We start from the raw sequence: 22,716 nt of genomic DNA on the forward strand, positions 1-22,716 counted from the left end.
TACTCTCTCTCTCTCTCTCTCTCTCTCTCTCTCTCTCTCTCTCTCTCTCTCAGCCATGAACAGCCGCGCAAGAATCGCCTCCCACCGCTCCTCACCCAACCGGTCCTCAAACCCGAAGCCCTAGCCCAAATCCGAGACTCGCAAATTAGCAGCTCTAGATCTCACAGAATTAACTGGATCTCCCAAATCCGCTCCACTTCGCCGATGTCTCCCTCCGCTGACGCCACACTGTGCTGCTTCTTCAGCCCGGAGTTCCTCGGCCACGGCGGCCACTTCCTCGCCGTCACCGGCGCCTCCTCCGCGCTCTTCCGGTTCAGCATCCCGACGTTGAACCGCCGCGACAGTCGTACATGAATACCTTGAGCGGCGGGCCGGTGGCGCATAGCGACTGAGGAGCCAACGGTGAGGATTTATGGAGAGGGATGAAGTAGGATCGCAAATCAACAGTGTTGATGAAGATGGAGTAGGAGATGAGAAGGAGCAGAGCGAAGGTTAAGCCAATTGCGGTTTTCCGGTACATTTTTATTTTTTCGAGATCTGATCGGACGTTAGTTACTATCTTGTTCCATTTTGCTGCTGCGTCTCAGTAGTGGACTTTGGGTGGAGAGTGTATTTGTCCTAGAAGTGATAATATTTGTTCTATTCATTGTTAATGTTGATTGAGTTTTTTGTTTGCAAAGCATATATTGGTTGTTTTGTGTTGAATGCGATAGAGCAAAATATATTGGTTTGGTTGTTGTTGTTGGTGAGGGGTTTGGCGGTGGAGAAAACGCAGGTGGTCTGCTTCTACTGCCCCTAGTAGAGCCTCCTACTTCCCCTAGTAGACCCCCTACTGCTCCCAGTAGACCCCCGGATAGACCCCCGGATAGACCCCTTACTGCCCCCAGTAGACCCCGGACAGACCTCCTACTGCCCCTAGTGGACACTCGGACATACCTCCTACTGCCCCTTGTAGACCCCCAGACAGACCCCCTACTGCCCCCAATAGATCCCCTAGCTTTCATCGGAGTCCGGTCAACGGTCGTCGGAGACTGGTCAAGGGTTGCTGGAGCCCGGTCAACAGTCGCCGGAGTCTGGTTAACGACCCCGGAGCCCGGTCAGTGGTCATTGGTCGTGGGAATCCAGTCATAGAAACTTTATTTTATAATAAACTCTTATAATGGTCTATTGTAGTTCATTTAATTCATTAAGGGTATAATTATCTTTTTGCTGTTTAAGTTGGTTCTTGGGAATTTTAAAATCTGATTTTTTTAGTGGGAATAAAATTGTTAAAATTAGGGCTAATGAGCATTGTCCCTTATTTATTTTTCTTCCCTCTCCTTCTTGTTACTCTCTCGATTTTACATCAAAATTGAGTAATGTCTGGCCTACGGTAATTAAAGCAACAAAAAAATAACATCATTATTTACGGTAATTAAATTTAATCGTAACCTCAAATTAAATTCTCTAATTTACCGTCTCATGACAGTTTATTAGTTTAAGTAGCTTTGCGCATATGTTAACCCCGCCTATTTGATTTTTTTTTTATACGAACCCCGCCCGGCCATTTGTTATGTCCCACATATTGCACAGTTTTTATGTCGTTATTGGTAACGGTTCAAAAAAGCACTCGTTGAACATTAGTTTTGTGCTATTTCCTTCTCAAAATTTTTGGCCAAAAGAAAAGGAATACCTTTATGAGGAATGAAAAATGCTCATTTAATTAAAAAGAAAAACGCTTTTAACCGGGGTCATTAACTTTGGCAGTGATGTCACAACTAGCAGTAAGCCAGTAACCGAGGTCTTTCGTCTCCAATCCGCTGGCATCTGTTGGGAACGGTGTCGTTTCATAGCTCACATCATATCAACTTTGACTCGTTTTGATTTCCTTTTCTTTCTAGGCAAGGAAAGTAGGAATCCAATTCTCACTTGGAAATGACATTCGTTTATAAAGAGAGACTAGAGCAAGCATTACATTTCGCTACTCACCAAGAGAAAAACTCACTAGTCTTCTCTCCTCTGTAACCTCAGCAATATTGCCATCCCCAAACCCCAAATATCCTTTTCTCGATCACCCTTTTTTTCTTAAGCAACGTCCTAACCATGTTCGACTACCAAAGCTACCTGAAAGTTCACGGTCCTGGTTATGTTGGGAAAACGAGACCCATAACTGAAGGTGTAAAGCTATGCACTCGAAGTGGGCGATCTTGTTCAGAATGCGGCACAAGAACCGGAGTAAGGCTTTCTTGCTTTTGTTGTGCACAAGTGTTGTGTGGAGATTGCCGTGTTAGTAGTGCTTCTGAGTTTGCACTGGTTATAGGAAACAAAAAGGGCATTTGCAAGAGCTGTTGGGATCTTGTTCTGCTTGAAGATCAAGAAAGCTCGTCGGAAAACGATAGCGAAAGCGATGATGATTCAGAAGAGATCACATCGGATGATGCGGAAAGTATAGGCTCGTCAGAAGCGCCTACCAATCTTCCCTGCAATATTTGGAAACAAAATCGCTTTGCATCTTTGGTTGTTGATAACATCAGGCTTGTCTACATGAAAAAGAGCCTTGTGGAGGAGTTGACGAAGGAGCAACCTCATTGTTGGAAAAGCAAAGTGGTTGGAAGTTTTGTGAGAATCAAGACTGACCCAAGAGACTACTCTAGGACAAATTATCACCAACTTGCAGAAGTTCAAGGCATATACAAGAAGAGCTCGACCAGTGAATTTCTCGTGCAAGTGCTTACCAGTAATGTGACAAGAGACATTCCTGTTTCTCAACTTTCAGATTGCAACTTCACCGAGGAAGAATGCGAGGATTTGCGACAAGATGTGGCAAACTGTCGCTTGCTAAGGAAACCCACTGTTTTTGAGTTGGAACACAAGGCAAGAGAACTGTATGAAGATGTAACCAAGCATTGGATTAGGAAAGAGTTGGTGAGGTTGCAGAACTGCGTCGATTGGGCGAATGAGAAGGGAAGGAGAGCAGACTTAGATGAATACATTGAGCAAAGGGAACTGCTGAAGCAAGCATGTGAACAAGAGCGACTCCTAAAACAGGTGCCGCAGGTCATTGTAGAGGTTATGAGCTAAGCCCTCATCTGAGAGTAGTTTCTCTCTTTTGCTGTCAAAAACCAAATTGTAAAGTAGCTGAAATTGATTTTTACTCGATGAAGTATTGTGTACGATCATCTGATTTGACATGCTTGTAAGTTGTTTATCACAGTTATTTGAATAATTGATTTATCTTTTTCTACTCAAACAAAGAAATTCACTCATAATTCCAGTGGGAAGATAATTACTGTACAAGAAAATAGGACACCCTATGATTCAACAACAAATCTCTCATTTCTATTGTTCGAGGCTTTGAGCAACATACATGTGTAATAATCAGATACATATAAACCAGACCAAAAATCAATCTCGGCAGTCAATTCACAATTTCAGTGTTCCATTAATGCTGCTTCAGTTTCAGAAAGCGGTGCTGCAAAAGAGTCAACAAACTTGTCTATGAATGGGAATAAATTATGAACAAGGGCAAAGTAAAGAACACCACAGTTCAACTAAGCTAGTTTAGACCAAAATATAGAAAAGTAGACATGCTCAACCAGCGTGCATGCGTTCATATTTCAGACAAGGAAAGATAAGAGAGGGCAGGGAATTCATAAAATGGATTCACATTTTGACATCTCCCATCAGATAACAAATGGAGCTGAGCTATGAAGGAGAATTGTTCTAATCATGTCATAACTGACTAGGATGTGGTCTTTAAAGCCATTTACCAGAGAAAATAAAGTAATAGTATGAGTTTTCTTTCATATATGTCATAACCTATGCTGAACCAGCAGAGAACTCTATACTCAAAAGCAATATTTGATTAAATGTAGACAGTCAACAATCTGTACATATAAAAACTATATGAAAAAGACGCCTACTAAATGGAACAGTCAGTGCCTTAAGCAACATACCCAGTAAGTCTTCATAAGCATCTTCTATTAGCAAAGGAGGTGAGAAGACCTGATCCTGAGCTTCCTCGAAGTCATAAAACGACCTTTGTACATCTGAAGCAGCACTGTTTGAACCCGTAATGGAAAGAAACCCATTTACATGGTCATAATCATGAAGTGAACTAGTTAACGAAACCCCTTTAGATTCTGGAGCCAGACGAGAAAACCCAGATGATGAAAGAGGCATGAAGAAGTGCTCTGAGCCTTCATCAGAATGACTGCCTAGTGATGATTTGGACTGTAAGGACTTCCGTGACAAAGCAGCTTCCCTAACAGATCTCTTTAAATTCTGGACAAAATGGCTATCACTATCTGCATACATGAAACTAAATATCAAAATCCTGCATCATAAAGCTATTCCACAACCCATAGTGAAGCCATGCATAAAATGGAAGGCCTTCCAAAAGCCAACAGTTGTACATGAAATGAAATTTAAGAGCAAGGACGAACAGCAGACCTTGTGGCAGATTGTTTATGTGATTATTCGATAGACGCTGCTCTAAAGGTTTTCTTTCAGAAAAGTTCTCTATTTGGCTTATTTGAGCAGCTGGAGCAAGGCGCTTATGAGAGTTAGGCGTCGCGCTAAATAACTGGGGGAGCTTTAGAGCAGGTGGACTGGCTGACACCTTTTCAAACTGAAAGGTAGACAATTTGGAAGTCACTTCAGCCACATCATCAGTGCTTTCCTGAATTAATCCAAATATACAAAGATGAGTAAATCATACTGCACTTATAAAGTGGACATATTTTAGCAGATACAGGTTCTAAATGAATAGTTAAGTGTAATACCAATGCCCTTCCACTGCTCTGCGCTTGACTAGGTGAGGTTGACCGACCAGGGTGTTTAGTCATTTGGGGCAGATTAGAAGAAATGCTATCTACTTTATCTGTACATTCTGATATTGACTTTTGTATAGCTGGAGCAACTTCCTTCAGTTGATTAATGAGGACCTATACAAGTTACAATTGGAAAATCTCAGCATGGCATCAGATGATTGTACAAGGATATCCAAGAAATATTAGATGTGCATGGGAATTCCAGAAAGCATATACATTACTAGTGTCTCAATTCCATTATTGCCTACTAAGATGTCTATTCAGTACTAGTAGTCCAAGCATACTGGTAATCACTATCCCACATAACCCCTCATACCAACAAAAATAACTCCAATCGGAATACTTCATTCAAAGTCATGGACGAAGATTCGACTGAATAACAACTTCATCACAGGTTTATAATCGATGTCTACCAAGTTAGATAGGAATTGGTTCTACTTCTAACTACTGTATGAAGTCCAAACTGAGAAGCTGGAAGCACTTTAGCCATAACCAGTTCAGTTAAAGCACAAACTTACCTGAAAGCTAACCAAGTGCTGCTGATGTTCAGCAAGTGTTGCAGCTAATGACTCGGCATGACCACTTGAACTGCCTTCATGCGCGCTTCTAAGAATTTCTGGACCCTCACCCTCATTAGCTTTTGCCTACAAATTACCATTTCCACAACACAGATTCAAATTAAAAGCTTTTCTTAGAACAAAACAAAACAAAATAGAATAAAAGGAGAACAAGGACAAGAATGAACTTTATCTTATCCTTTTCCCAAAAATATGCAGACATAATTTCAAGTAGCTTACCATATGGAGTGACTGTTTATGAATACGCTGTAAAGCATGTGTCCAACGCCTGATGATTTCAGCCACGTCCACCATTGGGTGTACTCTTCCACTTCTCTCATCAGCCCGATGAAGAGTTTCATCATTTACTTGTGAATGTGATGAATCTAAATTATTCTTCATCTTTTCTCTGTTCACATTGACATATGATCCATCACTCTGTTCTTTATCATCTTCATGTGTCGGAGTAAAATCACCAGACTGGACAGACAAGACATCTGCATAAGGAACCTGAGAACTCTGATCCATAGCTGCAAGCAATGAAGATCCAGAAATACGGTACCTATAAAGGAAAAATTTTGCATGCGAAGGTAAATTGCTGAACGACATCCGGTGAATTCAAATGATATTTGATAGTATATTACCTATGCTCCCGGTGAGCGATTAGATCCTCAATAGGGCCCGAAGCAAGAACTTCATGTTGACCTAGATGTGAAGGAGATTTAATTGAATCATCAAACTGATTAACCAAGTATGAATCTAATCTGAAATTAAAGAGCTAAATATATGAATACAGTAATTGTGCGACACAAACTGACACTATAGGGAAAATGGTTGGACTTACTTTTACGAGCTAATATCGACTCCCATAAACGAGTAGCCTTGGATACTAAATGAGAATTCTGACTCGAACTAGATACCAGGTCATCCCAGTGTTCCCCTTCCAACTTGACTTTGTTCCTAAGGTCATGTAACTTTTCCAGCTCTTGCTGCAAATAAGCCTAGGATTCATGTTTTATGAAGAGTAACATTAGACATGGACGTGAATTGCAAACTTCTAGAATTTTCAATTAAGTGCAGTATATTAAGCTGTTCAGTGTTACTCCTATACCTCTTCAGCACAAAGACCACGGAACTCTGCTGTCATTTCATGAGCCAAATTTGACCACATGGCCTGTCTCTGTACTGCTGTTTCTGCATTCTTAAGAAACTTTCTTCTTTCGAGTGCTATTCTAGCCTGTTTAGAATAAAAAGCTCAAATCTTAACTACTGAAGATCAAGTAAACAATTTGGAATCTACATATGATAATATGAAAAAAGAAGAAAGAAAGCAAGGGAATCTTAAGTTATAGCAGTCTAGGCTTCTACTTAAATGCTTTCCACAATAAATTCATTATGCAACATTACAATCTAGGGAAAATCTTAACCGTGAAAACTCATTTAAGAGTTTTACGAAGCATGTGAACACTTCCATAGGAATGTAAGATGCCAAAGCAAGTTGAACACAGTTTATCACAACTTCAAAATGATATATGGTAGTAAACATTATGCATGCTTTAAAATTTTACGTACATGGTCAACAGTACCTTTGTAACAGGAAGTAAAGTGGCAGCATGTGAAAAGGCTACATCCGTCAATGATGCCGGAAGAGGGTTAGAAGCTACATCAGCTGTAAATGTCCGCCTATGAACCTCTCGCAGAGCATGCAAAGAGAGTTGCCACAAAAGTTCCACAAACCTGCATGAAGCAAATGCACCATAAATACCATCACAAAGAAAGACCCCAATGTATCTTCATCAGACACCCCATTACATTATGAACTAAGAGTATGCACAACTAAGATATTATCACTTCACTATGCAGATACGTCATTCAACTCTAAAGCCACTAATTGGCTGATTTACAAAAGAAAACATGATCTATTCTAACATGTAACTACATTTCCAGCATCAATTCAGCTGTCATTTCTGAACTAAATGCTAAAATGAACAGAGCAGGTAAGTGCTACTAAACTTTATCCTTAGATTTCACATTTTCTGCTCCTAATCAAGCTCAATAACCGCAAAAAACAAGCACGAAAACAACAACAAACAGGTAAATCATCACCAAACGAACCTCGGTCCACAACATGTAGCAAGTGATGAAACTCTCGAATTGCTCCTCGGAAGCGCCCCTTGCGATTCGAGCTCACTAATAATCCCTTGCACTACCTGAACCACACAAAATTCCACACCAAAATCTCAAACACCAAACAGCACAACGTCTAATCGAAACAAACCAGCTAGAAAAATCCTCACCTTGCGAAAATCGCGACCTTGCGTGGAATCGAAGATAGGCCAGACCTTATCGAAATCCTGAGAGAGAGATCGAGCGGGATTCAAAACGACGACGTGTAGAGAATTCGGAATTGAAAGGAATTTCGAGTTGATTTTATACCTTGGCGGATTGGATTGGGCCGCGGAGGGAGGAGAGGATGAAGTAGAGGAGCTGCTCGCCGAGTTTCGGGTTGGAGTGACGGAACGACCCGACCCGAGGAGGATTGCCGTTGGTGGCTTCGATAACGGCCGGATCCAACCCTAACAGTAAACAGTTAGTGTACATTGCGCTCTCCAGCTCTATCTCTCTCTCCTTATCTCTGTCCATCGTCATCACCAAACCCTAACCCTAACCTTCTCTCTCTCTCTCTGGTTTTCTAATCGGAAATGGAGGTCAGTGCTTTTGTGTTTTTCAGATCGTGAATTTGAATAAGTTGGGGTCGTTTTTTAAATATGGGAAAGTGGAGGGACCTGGTTTTTAAATTCTTTTTAATTTTTTTGGAGGTTTGTTTTGGTGGGGCCGGGATTTGAAAGGCTGTGACGTGCGGCAGTGAAACTGTTGCCGGCCACCACCTGCGGATTCTGTTGGGTGTCGTCGTGTGGTGGTTTGGTTAGAGCGGGAATACCGTGTTCCGCCGCTCCACGGTATGATGTTCTTTCTTTTTCCTATACGAGGCGAGGGATTGTCCGACTCTTCAATCGTATCTTGATTTCGTATAGACGAGTTGAAAATAAATCAAGATTTTAAGGAGTTTTTATAGTATTCTCATTTTTGATACTCAATTGAGTCATTTGAGTATGAGTTTGACTGAAGAATTGTACGACAGTCTAATTTGTATCTCGACATATGTGTGTACAAATTGAGAATAAATGAAGTCTGTTTTTCGAGTTTTTGAATGTAAATTGGGGAGGTTTTGAGTATGTCTAATCGTAATGACGAAATCTTTGTTATCCGTTTTTGACTGTACAATGCAAACTTTATGTCTATCATTAATAATACTGTCAAAGGGATCCCTATGACAAAGTCACCAATAGATTTTGTGCTTAGCAAGGATTTAACATGTCAATTTTGTCTTTGATGATCACAAATAAGTATTTGCTAGTAAAGTATGAGTAAATTGGCACATGAAAGCCTAAGAGCTAAATTCGTAAGAATGAAAAGAAAAGGAGAGTACTCTCTTGTGACGAATGATTTAATTAGCTCATACATTACGTTGTGAACTCATTCTTAAGGCTTGTATTATGTATGTCATATACTCTTCACTCTATGAAATCATAAGTCAATGATATAAGTAGACAAAAGAAGCCTAGACATAAGACTTATGCAACGTGATGATATACAAATGGTAGTGACCTCACTGCATTTTTGCTTAGCTTGGATGCCAACTCTTATCACTAGATAACACATGGCTTCACTTTAAACAAAAGGAATGAGTAAACCTAAAGCCTTGTACAAGAGAAAGAAAAGGTTTGGTGGGACTGTGGGATCTTTTTTAGCTCCAATACATTTGGAATAATTCCCAAAAAAAAAAAAAAAAGAAAAAAAAAAAGAAAGAAGAAAAGATTTGGGCTCACTGAACAACCCGGTTTCATAAGAAAACCCGGCCCAAATATACACAAAGCCTGGTCCACTATTCCCCATACATAAAGGTAAAGCATATCTATCAGAGTCCAAAGAGGAAAGAAAACAATTAGGAGTGTTGCACCGACCCGGTTTGAAGTTGAAACCCATAAAAAGCCAGTATCAAATTCTTTCTGGGTTTTATAAGCGTGGTCTCTATGATCATTGATGCTTCTTCTTCTAATCCATCCTTGAAAAGAAGGAGGCTCACCAACATTGATCCCATGGAGGCCGAAGAAGCCAAGGTTTGAGACTCTCTTTTATACCCATGCCATGGTTTTCTTGATTCTTTTGTGTTGGTTTTGGCTACTGGGTCGATCTGGGTTTTGCGTGTGATGGGTTTTAGGTATTGATTAGTGGTTCTTGGCTGTTTTGAAGTTGTGGGTGTGGTGCAGAAGGTGTTAATTTTTTGTTTGAGGTGGGTTGGTAGTAAAGAAACGAACTTTGTTTTGGTTCTGTTGATGGGTTACTTCGTTTGTGTGTAAATTTTGGTTCTTTTTGGTGATTTGTGGAGGTAGATATTAAGGAATGAATTTGGTGCAGCTAAAATGAATGTAGTTTTGTACTTATGGAGAGTTAGTACAGTTTTTGCTGAAGTGTTTTTGGTGTCACGATCAATTGTGTGCTATTGCTTTGTTTCAAGTCTTCAGTGAAGTCAGCGCTTGCAAATCACTGCTGGTTTGATCATATTAGCGCGTTGTGTTAAGATACAAAGTAGCAATTTTGGAATTGAGACCCTTATAGTTTTAATGTCTGATGGTTCTTGCTATATCTGTTGTTGGAATAGTACATTTACTTGTGGATCATTGGGGTAATTTCAGGCCAAGCTCACAGCAGCAAAAGAAAAGTTTGGCAGAGAAATTCGTGTTTTTGAAACGGCACCACCTTCTTCTTCGCAAAATGTAGAGTCAAATACTGGTACGGAGAATTCCAACTTTTATCCTTCCCCTACAAACATTCAGATTAGGCCTTTGCATGCTTTAGAGTATCTGTCAATGCAAGCTGATTGAGATTGCCTAATAGACTTTTTTCCTGTCTGTTGTATTTTTTCTTTGGCAGAGGAGACAGATGACCTTTATGAATTCACTGCTGAGGATTATTTTCGGATAATGAATACCAAGAAGGAAGGTGAGTTTGATTGAAACCTCATGATAAAGACTCAGGAATCAGGAAAAAGTAGAAGTTTATTATTCTTAAATATTTTTCTAGCAGTTATATGTGGAATGAGAAACACATTCTTCTGTTTGGAAGTTTCGTCCATGTTTCCAGTATATTATTTGCAAAAACTGAATAATGTGGAATGAATTTGATAATTTGTAGGATTTTATTGATTTGCACATTCATAGGACAACATTGATACTAAAATGGTTACATATGCAAATGATACTTACATACCTTCTAATGAACAGAAAAGTTCCTGAAAACACGAAAGATTAGAGAGGCAGAACAGGCAGCTCGGAGGTCAAGGATAACAAAGGTGGTACTTACTCTGTAGCATTTCTTTGCTGCTTGATGTAGTGATGGTTTCTAGAGGCTCTTGTTGGTAGATTTTGTCGTTTGATGCATAACCTATTCTGACTCTTGACTACTTACATATCTGCAGGCTGTGATCAGGGTTCGCTTTCCTGATAACACAACATTAGAGGCCACTTTTCATCCATCTGAAACAATTCAGAGCTTGGTTGATCTCCTCAAGAGAGTGGTTGCTCGACCCGAATTATCATTCCACATATGTATGTAGATTATGAAATGAAATATTGACCTTTTCATTTATGCATAACTGATTATGCAGTAGAGTCTAACATTTACATTCACAGATACTACCCCTCCTAAGAAGCTGATAAAGGACATGACACAGGACTTCTACTCTGCTGGCTTTGCTCCTGGTGCAATTGTATACTTTTCATATGATATTCCAAAAGGTTAGACTTGTTTTTGCAGTGCCATAGTAACTGTCCACTGAACTTCATGATTTCACCTTACCTAGCCTTTTTCTGATTTACACTTGCTCTAAGAATACGGGAATTGCCTTATGTGTCTTAAGGAATCAGAATATTTTTGTTTTTTTTAAACTTGTTTTAGATCAGGTGACACTGTTATATAAGATTCAGACAAATTTAATATGGATTTCTACACAAAAGTGAGGATATTGCCAATTGTTATAACTCTCTTGGGTAAGTGGATAGGTTTTGGGGAAGAGAGATCTGCGGGCGCGGGGTGGTGGGGGGTTGAGGGGTTTGTGTGTGTGTTTGGAAGGAGTTGCCACATCATCTCTTGTTCACAGATGTATCTATATTTTGACTGTGATTGTTAATAACAATGGCTAACCTTCTGTGATTGTTAAATGCTTAACCTTCTGTGTTACATGTCCAGGTGATGATACTGCAGATGTCAAGTCAGGTCCTTTCCTTCATGAAGAGATAATGTCTTTGAAAGGCCTGGAACTTGTGAAAGAGCATGCAGAGCCAGTTCAGACTGCACCTGAACCTGTACAGGAGGCACCACCCCCTGTTGTCCAAGAGAAGAAGCCTGCTGAGAAAAAATCTGTTAAGCCAAAGTGGCTGAAAATGTGAAATGAATTGTATGACCAACTTCCGGAGGTGCAATTGTTATTCATGATCTGAATCTGTCAAATGGTGGGCGCAACTTCCTTTCTTGTAACATTTCGCTGGTTATGACAGTTATTTGATGGCTGCGACTTAGCCTCAGATGTTTATTAGGAGGTTCTTATTAAAAAAATTTATAGCAAATATTTTTTAGGAGTTCAAAGAGATGACTTTTACATATGCCAAATTTTTGCTTTGTTAAGGTTGTTTATACTTTCTCCAACAATGTAATAATGTACAACTTTTCATGTAGAATGCCCGCTGTAGGTGGTGTGCTTTTTCTTTATCCTTTTTCTTGAGAGCAATAACGAGAATTTTATTCAAAGATAGAACAGAACAGAACTACAAAGTATCCCAGTGATATCCAAAACATCCCTACTACTACCAAGAGTTATGGGGTCTGTCACTATCCAAAGACAGTCATGAGCCAGTCGGGCACATCCCTTAACCACGAAACACGCCCATCTAGCCGGGCTACATGATATAACATGCGCTGCGCCATTGCACACTCTTGACACAATCAAGAACACACCCGCCAGACGCAGCCAAGAGAAACTCTTTACTAAAACTCCCTCCTCCGCAAAGCCATTCACCAAATGAAGTGCCTCCAAACAATCAGATTCGATTTTTGCAACCTGCCAGCCCTCAGCCTGCACCATTTAAAGCCCCAGAATTACTGCTGAAAGTTCAGCAGCACAAGATTGAAGCCTGCCATTCAATCTCTCACCAGCAGCCATCACAAGATGGCCCAAATTGTCTCCAAGGACCACACCAACTCCTAACATTCCTCCCATCTGCAGAAACAGATGCATCACAATTCAGTTTCAGCGTACCTGGCATTGGTGCCTTCCAGCAATTACCCATCTGCTGCCCTCCAGTATTAACATGTCCTTGATCTCTATTCTCTAGCCTGTTGTCAGCAAACTCTCCCATAAAAGTATACACTACTCAAATACTGAACTCGGGGAATTTATAAGATTTGTATCCTCTTCCTTTTACATCAACTTTTATGTAGAAGAAATTAAGGATTTCTCATGGTCCAATTAATCATTCCCACTTTTCAATCGACAAATACATTTCACGATTCTCTCATCTTTTAAAGTATCAACCAAAAACAATGTGTTTAATTATTAAACTGATCTGCTTGAATATGAATCTAATTGATCTGGAAATTCTTTTTGGTGATTACAAATGTACAATTTTACAAGGGGGTATGGCAATTCTAACAAAAATTAAATAACCCTTCCTAGGCGCTCAAGCATTCTCAAAACTGCCAGCGCTCAGGAGAAGGCATCTCAATTTCACGGGTTTGGACACAATCTTCTTAGTGAATACTTATCACTTCAGTACAATGCTCTCAAGTAAAAAGCATCTTTAGTTCCTCTATGCGAGCTGTTCGAACTTCTTGGTCTGTTAAGGCACCAGAAATTAACCGCTGTTTACGAGCTTGAACTGCTTCCATTCTTTCCTCGACCGTTCCCTGCCATTCATAGACATTCAGCTATGGTCAGACAACCAAAGTTGTGAATGTTCTGTTCATTGGTTATGTTTTGCAAGTCCAAACACTATGCTGACATGACACACCAGACAACGAAATTCTAAGCTTTGTGTGATCAAAGCCTAAGCTTTAATCACACAAAGCAGAGATATAAAATGTCAAATGGTAGAAAATAAAGAGGACCTTCACGATAAATCGTTTGATCATCACACTTTTTGTTTGTCCAATGCGATGAATACGCATGACAGCTTGTTCCTCTACAGCTGGATTCCACCATGGATCCTGCAAACACGGACAGTAACCCATTACTGATACCAATCAATCTCAGCATTCCTCAAACAGTAGATCCAAAATAATCACTGTATTTCAGTCAGTAATCTGCATGCAGATTAGTACAGAGGAACCATAACTACTATTAGGGCAGTGGCAAATACAACACTGCCTAACATACCACCACAACGCAAATGCTCATTAGCACAGTGCAGATGACTAATACGATAAGAAATGTCACTATTTAACTTGAATTCTAATCCAATGCATACCAAGACAAAGGCATTGGATGCTGCTGTTAGATTTATTCCAACTCCTCCGGCCTTCAGTGACATTAGCAACACCTGACATATGATGTAAAGAGTCAACCACTATGCTTCAAGTCTCATGTCCAAACTGCTTTAACCCACAAGAAAATAAACAAACAATACAATAAAGTCAAAATTCAATACCAGAATGTCACTGTCTTCTGAAAACTGTTTTAACACTTTCTCGCGCTGCTGTTGACTGAGAGTCCCATCCAGGCGAAGATATGGAATGTTACTCCTGTAAGAAGATAAGTAAGATTGATTGTAACTCTAATGTAAGAATATTTCCAAGAATAAACAACAGCAGCATATAATGAAAAGAAGTGTTATAGTCATTAGTGACACTGGTACTTTTGTGGTAAATCATGTCGAGATTAAAAGACACCAAACAAAAAGATGAAAACAGATAATAAAATGGATATGACCATGAGATGATACATACACTTCATGATATAATGTAAAAAGGATAGAAATAATTCATGTCAGGACCATTCAATTTTTGAACATTAATAAACAAAGACCTTCATATAGTGAAACTAGGGTACATACAAGGCATGCACATGTTCCAAGATAGTTTTCTTGCCAAAGAGCATATATTGACTTCAATTTCTACAGATAAATTAGTTAACCTTCAGCATTGTCATGTACTCACAAACCATATAATTCTTGAAAAACATACATGTGGTAATGATTACCGAGAAAGAGATATCTGCAGGAGGTCTAGAAAGGCCGTCCACTGGCTGAAGACAATGCTCTTTGAGCCTGATGAACGAAGACATTCAAGCTCACGCAAAAGAATAACTATTTTGGATGATTCCACCCAGTTTTTCTCAATATCAACATGAAACCGACTCTCAGTTGGTGCTGTAATAAGATCTTGCTTGCTTACACTCTTCCTATAATGGTAAAACTGTTAAGTTTTAAGCCAACAGTAGTATTATTTATTATAAGGGAAACAAGGAAAATTAAAATGAAATTCCAAGTTGAAACAATAAGGTAGCATTTTGATATACCTGCAAACCGGACATAAGCCGGAAGTTGAATTCCGCCAACTAGCCAAGAGACATTCACGGCATAAGCGATGAGCACAAGGTGTCAATACTGCATCTTCAAATGCTTCAAGACATATGGGACACTCTCCCTGTTCCCCCTTGCGTATTTCTTCAACAACTTCTTGAACATAAGCCCGTGAAGGTAAATTTTTGGCTTCCCCTTCCACAGAATTCTGGCTGCCTTTTAAGAACCGTCTAGCAAGCTTATTCAGATCTGAATATTCTTGTGTATCACCTCGACTGAACAAATCAAAGAAACCTAAATTTTAGTTTCAAGAACTTGGGGGTTTTAACCTCTACATCTACTTTCCATTGGAATTCATATAACATTGATATGTTCATGTGATTATAAAAATGCAATGAAAATCCATCAAAAGTAGAATATAATACAAGGCAAACAAAGAAGTTTGGCAAATTCAAACAACAAGGCTACATACAGGATAGATAGAAAAAAGCTGCTCAGTAAATATTCAGTCCATTGAATAAAGGAGTAAAGCACACCTCATCACAAGAAATGGATGATCGCAACATTGGCGAAGGCGTAAAAGTAATTCCAATATGGATGCATAATTATGAAGAACCCGTCCTTGCTCAACAAATTGATCAAATTTCACCTGAAAAGTTGAAACAAACTTGTCAGCTACAAATGCAAGATAGAGTAGATCAAAGCAAATACGAAAGTCTAGTCAAGGGAATAAAAGAATACCTTTGATCTTTTAAACAAGGCCTCATAAAAGTCCTTTTCTGCTTCTGTGAGTTCACAGTATATCACCTGAATATCAGCAGGAGGAAGGACTAATATAGGCCTGAAACAAACAGTAAACTTTAGGATCCCAAAAAGAAAAGAATAAAATATGAAAAGGAGAACTGAATTGAGTGGCATATCCTGAACAAAAAACTCACCTGCCTTCGCAATCGGTACTAAACTTGGTTCTCCTTAACATAATCGTCTTCAAGATAGATTGAACCAGCTTTAACCCTCTCTCATCACCTTCCTCAAAGGGTTTCTGGATGAGTTTATTCCACCTAGATTAATCAAAAAAGAAGATCACACTGTAGTTAGAGACAGCTCAACTTATTGGATTCAACTTATGACAGTAAAATGTCCTCCACAAATACTTGAGATTCTATCAGTCCCAACTTACACCAGTTATTATATTTAAAGAATTTAGCACTAAAAAGGAGTAAAATTCTTCTTCCAAACAATATGCATTCACTGTAAATTCTGACAGGTCGACAACGGTCACAATTCCTTCTCATCACCATGGATTAAGGCTCATATTACAACTTTACAAGTAAGATAATTTCAGCAGCATATGATATCTAATCTTATCATAGACTAATGAGATGTATACAGTAAAGCAATATTCCATAAAATGTAATATATACACACACATAAACAATGTAGAGTATATATATGTTCCCTGGGAAAAAGGAAAACAGAGCTTACCAAGCCCAATTTGCCCAAGGTTCTACCCTCAAAAATCGGAGTAGACTATAAATGTCCTCCAAATTGTTCTATTAACAACAAAGGAAATGTCAGGAGTTGTGGCAGAGAATCAACCTCCAAATACTAACAAAAATTTCAATCTCAAATACTAACATAAAGCTCATAGAAATACTTTACCTGTATAGGGGTGCCAGTAAGACACCATCGGCGACCAGCAACTAAAGCAGCAGCAGCAATAGAGATTTGGCTTTTAGAGGATTTTATGGTATGTGCCTCATCAAGAACCACTCTAAACCAACTAACTGAGAAAAGTCCCCCATTGTCCTTAGAATTCTAGACGGAGAGAGACAAGGAGAAAGGAAAAGATGCACATACTCAACTTCTATACACATGTGCAGAACCCGTAAACAATTACAAATAGGATTTGTTTACATTACCTCTGTGGAAAATTCTGACGCTAAAACTCCATATGTAGTGATCACAACATTGCTTTGAGCTAAGAGATTTGCATCCTTTGGTCTACTTTGTCCATAGTGAACATATACTGATACACATCCAGGACGCACATGAGATTCAATTTCTGCCTGAAAGGTGAGCACACACTCAGATTGTTAAAAGCAGCTCTCAGATGGAGAAAAATCTTATCAGAGTGCACATAACGTTCTGATATCAACAGAACTACCAACCAATAGAAAGTATGCAGAATACAAACAATATTCAGGAAATAGATTTAATTACCTTCCACTGGCCTAGAAGGGTCATAGGACATACAATTAAACTGCCACCATATGCAAGCATGTTTTTTTGCTTCATCAACTTATCAAATCCTGAAAACTTTGTGACCGCCTTTGGGAGTTTTGAGGAATGGTCTGACATGTCACTGGCTTCAATATCTTCAAAGGAGGACCGGCTTATAGGTTGACTACCCGACGGTCCATGTCCTGAATGAGCAACAAGGAGTGCTATTGTCATAATCGTCTTCCCCAGGCCCATAGCATCAGCTAGGATCTTCAAATGCATAAGAAAGGCAATGTATTTAACAAAACGTACAAAAATGTATGAGAAAAGAGATACAATAAGGGTAAGCAAACTTGAGACATACTCCTCCTCTGGCCATTTGAAGTGCGCTTGGAAATTCTGTTGTTGCATCACCAGAAAATGCATTCAGATATATAATACGGTCCCTCCTATATCAAAACACCTTCAATAAGTATTAAATCATAAACTAGCATTGGAAATAAGGTTGATGGTCCAACATACTTGTCTGCAAGACGATATGCCTCCCAACCAGGGTGAAGAGTCATTGCTCCCTCATCCATGCATTTACCCTTTTCTAGTTGGATCATCCAATTAAGAGCCTGCTTTTGGTACGGACGAAGTTCACACAGAAGTGCAGCAGGAGGATCCATTTCCTGAAATACAATATTTACTTGGTTATTTGTCTAAGCAAGACTAACCTCCATAAATGTGTACAAGATGCTATATACATGACAACACCTCTAACTCAGAGCAATCTCCAACCCCAACGATGTTATCAACCTCAGCATCCGAAATACATTCCTCGTTTTCAACTTCACCTTCATTTATAGAAGGATTTTTATGCTTTATTGCATGTACAATTGAGGCACAAACCCCAGAACTGTCCTGTTCAGAACAAAATATTAGGCACTGAAATCAACTGAGAACATAACTGGGGAGTATGAGAGTACCATTTCAATACCTTTTGGTCTAAAGGGCGCTTTCTCGTGTACAAGTCACCGGGAGTAAATTCTGCCTATCAAAAAGATGAATAGAAGAATAACAAATCACCACCTCTGAACCAAAACAACACATTCACTGCCCAAAGATGTTCATAATTGCTAAAGAAAACATTCAGAATTGATCACCTTCTGGAAAGGAGTTAGGCCTAGCAACTGGAACAATGTCGGGAGAGGATGAACTACTGTTTCCTCTGTGGAATTACTCGCTACCTTAAGCGAGGTCTGCTTTTGCTTAAGGAACATAGAACTATTGATATACACACTGCACCAAACAAACAAACTCAAAATCACTAACCAAGTAATCCTCCTATAAATTCTACATGCTTTGAAACTGTCATTTGTTTATCCAACAAGCAGCTATAAACCACCGAAAATCTTAGCTAACCTTATAGACAAGAGAATGGTGTCCATAATGCTCAATACATCCGGAGCAGATTTACAATGCCCCTCAATTTTGACCTTCTTATCTCTCACAAGTGGCAACAGACACCGAGCCCATTCCTTCGGTATTCGTCCAATCTACGATAACACGCCATCATTGCCAAACACAAATTCATCAAACACTAAAACTTCTAGCACAGAAAATCAAGTTCTAGACAATCAAACAATCAATACAAATCAATCTCAAATCCATCAACAAATGACTACCTCCCCGGAATCCGTCGTAGAGAACCTCACAATCTCCGAACACGCCGCCGCCGCCGGCCGTCCCCGGCCAAAAGCCTTGCCGGGAGACGGCGAAATCTTTTGAGGAAATGTGAAATCCACTACGTCTCCGGCCTTGATCTTCCTCCCTCTGCACGTCGACAAACCCGCCACCTCGCCGCAACCCACCAACCACCACTCCTCGCTGCCGCCGAGCGGCCTCTCCACGTCAGCGACGACGTCATCGCCGGAACTGGCGGCGCAATCGCCGCCGTTCTGCTTCGAATTCGCGGCTTCGGGGATCGGAATTCTGGGACTGTTGGGGAAATCGGGTCTTGCTTTGGAGGATTTGAGAGTGGGGGTGTCGAAGATGATGTTGATTGCGGCGGTGACGTCGTTGTTGGCCATGTGAAGGGCTCGGATTATGTCCATGTCGGAGTAGCCGGAATCGACGATTGAACGGACGGTGGATAAGAGCTCGTCGGTGATTTTGTTGCCCATCGCTGAAAAAAAAAAAAAAATTGAAGAAGAGCGAAGGAAGCCCTAACCCTAAAATCCCCAATTTGAAGTGTTGGACTGAAACAAAAGAGAAAAAAGGCGCGAGGGAGTGAAGTGATGGCGGTAAACACGTTGGAAATAGAGCACGTGCGCCTCGCACAGCTCGCACGTGAGAGAGATTCAGGGTTCATCTTGCATTTACATATTAATACGTGCCTGTTTATTTGAGCTTTAGCAACTTAATCAGGAACTCGGATTCGATCTACGTACTATGGCTTCTTTTTTTTTTTTTTTTTTTGGTGAATCCAGTATAATTCACAATATCCAATTAGACGTAGTGGAGGACCTGCACAATTTGATTATATTGTGCAGACTATTGAAGTAGACTTTGAAGTATTAGATGTTGATCGACTTGTGCAAGTAGAATTGCTCGTTCAAAGCTGTCAGGTATGTATCGTCATGTGTCTCAATTTTGACCGTTTTCACAAGAAAACCAATTGAAGAAGGTTTGATTTTCAGACTAACGTACCAAGTTACTGGTAATTAGAATTTATCAGTAAACTCCCCAGACATACATCTTAGACGTATATACTAGCTCCTCCACCTTTTATCACTGAAACAGTAATTATCTTCCCACCTCGTAGTATTCTCCATCTTCAAACATCCTAAATTGCCCGTGCAAAGCATTGCTCGTTGAAACCCATTTTCAAGCACATCAAGAATTGACATTATGTGGCACGCCCCATTAGCAAAATACGCAACCAGATAAGTCTTACTTATCATACTTTGTAACATTATATTTGCATATGAAGACAACAATAATCAAAAGCAAGTTCAATTGCAGAAGTACATTACGCAAACTTTAAATGTTTCTTATGCTATGAAATTTAGATAAGTTCGAATATAAATTAGCTTAATTTGCAGCACTGATTAGATTGATCTCTGTAGATTCTGTCATTTTTGATGACCATTCAGTACTGTCCTCAACATTATCTTCTGGTATTTGCTGTGGATATAAGAAAGGCTTTGGAGGTATCTGGAGGCTCTCAATATCTCCTTCAAGCATTTCTACTACTTTGCTCATTGAGGGGCGTTCAACAGGCTTCATTTGTATGCACCACAATGCCACTATTATCATCTTCTTTATAATTTTCATTTCATCTTCAGTGAAATCTCCTACTTCAATCTCCTTCCCTTGATTCAGTTGATCGGAAACCCATGTAGGAAAGTACATTTGGCTAAATTCGCTTGAATGATCTATTGCTGCATTCAAGTTCTTCCTTCTACCCGCCATTTCCAACATTAACATTCCAAAACTGTATACATCCGCTTTGTACGATACACCTCCAATGTTTTTGTAGAATAACTCTGGAGCCATGTATCCTATGGTTCCTCTTGCTGCAGTCAAAGAGACAATGCTGTTATCCAACGGATATAGCCTCGCTAATCCAAAATCAGAAATCTTGGCAGTAAAGTTGTCATCAAGAAGAATGTTGTGAGGCTTGAGGTCAAAATGTAAAATTCGCATGTCACATCCTTGATGGAGATATTGAATTCCACGAGCCACTCCAACTGCAATCTCAAATATTTTCTCGCAGCTTAAGGAGATAGCACCTTGCTGAGCAAAAATGTGCTTCTCCAGAGAGCCATTTGACATGAAATCATAAACAAGTGCTCGTTTTGAACGGTCAGCACAAAAGCCAATCAGTCGTACCACGTTAACATGGTGAATCCTTCCTATAGTAGCAACCTCATTGATAAAATCTTCCCCATTAGTTTTGGACTCACTCAACATCTTGATGGCCACAAGACGACCACTACGGAGCTTTGCCTTGTACACGATGCCAAAGCCTCCTCCACCTAATCTGTCCTTGAAACCATTAGCCATCTTTTTGATATCTGAGTAAGAGTACCTTACTGGCATGAGATTAATGTTACTCTGCAGAAAGTCTTCTATTTTTTCATACATCGATAAGTGCCTCCTCCGCCATTTGTATATTAGTAATGCTGTTATAAATGGAAGGCCCAATGATAGTTTCGCCATTAGGAACAATCCTGTGTGGTTACAAGAAAATGGAATGAATAGGAAGGACATAAGAAATTGGTGCAATATTATAAACATCTTCATTACTAACTGTATTTCTGTTCAATCCGAGTCCTACTGATGTTAGTTCTAATAGAAGTTCATAGAAATTTGAATACTTAATCTTTCATGTGTATTTTAAGTGATCAAATTAGTCACTTACCGGTGTACACCACAAGCTGATGATTGTCTCCGTTGTTATAATACAGAGGATACAGGTCATCAAGGTGGAAAGGCTTAAATATTAATGGGCGAATGGCATCCACTGCAACAGAGGGAGAAATTCATCATGCTATGAATCAGCAGGTGGTTTGATAGAGAGAAAATGAAAATCTTACTCTAGATTTAGAGTAGAGGCAACTGACCTAGTTTTTGGATTATCGATCTGATCTTAATTACAAGAGTTCCATGACTTTCATCTGTACAAAAAAAGCGGTGACATTAGCTTACTTAATTTGTCACATATGCTGCAGCCATAAAAAATAACAAGAAAACAGCATAAAATTCTTCAGTACGTTTAACTCAGCAGACAATTAATTTTAAGATTTCTTTGTTTTTAATTTAGCAGAAAAATCTAAACTGCAGTTTATCAGGAAGTATTGAAAGGAAAATTGACTAACAAGTAACAACACTTTGCACAGGACTAATTAATTTCGGACAAAACTCAAAACTGTGATCCAACACACCAATCTAATGAATTTTCACATACATGTAAATGGATCATAACATATTCGTTGAGTTATGCAGCTATTGCCCCTACAACCATTTAGCTTTTACTGAAAGGAATTTTTTGCAAAGTTGGGGATGAAAAGTTCAGATCCGACCATGTTAGCATTTGATCGGGCAGTATCAAGTATTCTACAAGATCTCATTGATCAGGACATCAGGTTAAACTTGGCTGTCATGAACAAAGTTGGTGTTTTTTGCCACTATTATTTAAGTCTATATACTATAGTTTCAGTAATAAATTCTTGTAATTCAAAACTTCAGGTTTGGCAATTGTTACCTTCCTCCCAAGAGCGGCACTCAACTCCATTCGTGTTGTAGGTGGTCAACCCACACTCCAGCTGCTGCCATTCATCATAATTCTGTCCGCAGTTTTTTCTACATTGGTAATCAATCCATGTGAGTTGAAAGCCATATGCTAGTTGTTTATATATGCCTTGACACGACTTGATGTACTCATCAGTGGGAGTGGGAGGAGGGGACACAAGAACCATGAGTGTTATTGTGCAGGACAAC

General features: G+C 39.5%; 5 protein-coding genes across 5 annotated transcripts; 2 read left to right on the forward strand and 3 right to left on the reverse strand.

The window, feature by feature from the left end:
• Positions 1–2,082: 2,082 nt before the first annotated feature.
• Positions 2,083–3,060, forward strand: LOC101314120 (uncharacterized protein At5g08430-like). The gene has a single exon (XM_004306358.1). It carries the CDS (start codon positions 2,083–2,085, stop codon positions 3,058–3,060), a length of 978 nt encoding a protein of 325 aa, XP_004306406.1.
• A 139-nt stretch (positions 3,061–3,199) lies between these two features.
• LOC101296411 lies at positions 3,200–8,017 on the reverse strand. Its single transcript, XM_004304657.1, has 13 exons — positions 7,805–8,017; positions 7,666–7,722; positions 7,484–7,578; positions 6,955–7,105; positions 6,480–6,605; positions 6,213–6,369; positions 6,013–6,073; positions 5,609–5,930; positions 5,330–5,455; positions 4,764–4,925; positions 4,432–4,660; positions 3,936–4,286; positions 3,200–3,451 (listed from the first exon to the last, which is right to left on the reverse strand). Exons 1-13 carry the CDS (start codon positions 8,015–8,017, stop codon positions 3,411–3,413), a joined length of 2,091 nt encoding a protein of 696 aa, XP_004304705.1. The 3' UTR covers positions 3,200–3,410.
• Positions 8,018–9,356: 1,339 nt separating this feature from the next.
• On the forward strand, positions 9,357–12,094 carry LOC101296695 (tether containing UBX domain for GLUT4-like). Its single transcript, XM_004304658.1, has 7 exons — positions 9,357–9,549; positions 10,126–10,222; positions 10,364–10,432; positions 10,714–10,784; positions 10,908–11,037; positions 11,122–11,226; positions 11,678–12,094. The coding sequence occupies exons 1-7, from the start codon at positions 9,463–9,465 to the stop codon at positions 11,875–11,877; spliced, it is 759 nt and encodes a 252-aa protein (XP_004304706.1). The 5' UTR covers positions 9,357–9,462; the 3' UTR covers positions 11,878–12,094.
• A 921-nt stretch (positions 12,095–13,015) lies between these two features.
• LOC101296988 (putative SWI/SNF-related matrix-associated actin-dependent regulator of chromatin subfamily A member 3-like 2-like) lies at positions 13,016–19,394 on the reverse strand. The gene is made up of 20 exons (XM_004304659.1): positions 18,897–19,394; positions 18,634–18,767; positions 18,375–18,510; positions 18,209–18,262; positions 17,986–18,132; positions 17,749–17,900; positions 17,591–17,675; positions 17,227–17,496; positions 16,926–17,072; positions 16,666–16,821; positions 16,489–16,556; positions 15,942–16,064; positions 15,745–15,844; positions 15,540–15,652; positions 15,000–15,278; positions 14,682–14,882; positions 14,131–14,224; positions 13,951–14,022; positions 13,592–13,690; positions 13,016–13,390 (listed from the first exon to the last, which is right to left on the reverse strand). The coding sequence occupies exons 1-20, from the start codon at positions 19,392–19,394 to the stop codon at positions 13,268–13,270; spliced, it is 3,051 nt and encodes a 1,016-aa protein (XP_004304707.1). The 3' UTR covers positions 13,016–13,267.
• A 910-nt stretch (positions 19,395–20,304) lies between these two features.
• LOC101314404 (probable receptor-like protein kinase At1g67000-like) lies at positions 20,305–22,486 on the reverse strand. Its single transcript, XM_004306359.1, has 4 exons — positions 22,481–22,486; positions 21,840–21,893; positions 21,638–21,739; positions 20,305–21,446 (listed from the first exon to the last, which is right to left on the reverse strand). The coding sequence occupies exon 4, from the start codon at positions 21,433–21,435 to the stop codon at positions 20,305–20,307; it is 1,131 nt and encodes a 376-aa protein (XP_004306407.1). The 5' UTR covers positions 21,436–21,446; positions 21,638–21,739; positions 21,840–21,893; positions 22,481–22,486.
• Positions 22,487–22,716: the final 230 nt, after the last annotated feature.

Source organism: Fragaria vesca, linkage group LG6, assembly GCF_000184155.1.
Source record: "Fragaria vesca subsp. vesca linkage group LG6, FraVesHawaii_1.0, whole genome shotgun sequence".
Lineage (NCBI taxonomy): Eukaryota > Viridiplantae > Streptophyta > Magnoliopsida > Rosales > Rosaceae > Fragaria > Fragaria vesca.

Coding starts and splice junctions, on each gene's coding strand:
- LOC101314120 (XM_004306358.1), top strand. CDS start 2,083: ATGTTCGACTACCAAAGCTACCTGAAAGTTCACGGTCCTGGTTATGTT.
- LOC101296988 (XM_004304659.1), bottom strand. CDS start 19,394: ATGGGCAACAAAATCACCGACGAGCTCTTATCCACCGTCCGTTCAATC. Junction 16,557..16,665: donor TTACTGGCACCCCTATACAG/GTAAAGTATTTC, acceptor TGTTGTTAATAG/AACAATTTGGAGGACATTTA. Junction 15,845..15,941: donor AGTACCGATTGCGAAGGCAG/GTGAGTTTTTTG, acceptor TGTTTGTTTCAG/GCCTATATTAGTCCTTCCTC.
- LOC101296411 (XM_004304657.1), bottom strand. CDS start 8,017: ATGACGATGGACAGAGATAAGGAGAGAGAGATAGAGCTGGAGAGCGCA. Junction 7,579..7,665: donor AAGGTCGCGATTTTCGCAAG/GTGAGGATTTTT, acceptor TGTGTGGTTCAG/GTAGTGCAAGGGATTATTAG. Junction 6,370..6,479: donor GTGGTCTTTGTGCTGAAGAG/GTATAGGAGTAA, acceptor CATGAATCCTAG/GCTTATTTGCAGCAAGAGCT.
- LOC101296695 (XM_004304658.1), top strand. CDS start 9,463: ATGATCATTGATGCTTCTTCTTCTAATCCATCCTTGAAAAGAAGGAGG. Junction 10,785..10,907: donor GGTCAAGGATAACAAAGGTG/GTACTTACTCTG, acceptor ACATATCTGCAG/GCTGTGATCAGGGTTCGCTT. Junction 11,038..11,121: donor CGAATTATCATTCCACATAT/GTATGTAGATTA, acceptor TTACATTCACAG/ATACTACCCCTCCTAAGAAG.
- LOC101314404 (XM_004306359.1), bottom strand. CDS start 21,435: ATGGCGAAACTATCATTGGGCCTTCCATTTATAACAGCATTACTAATA.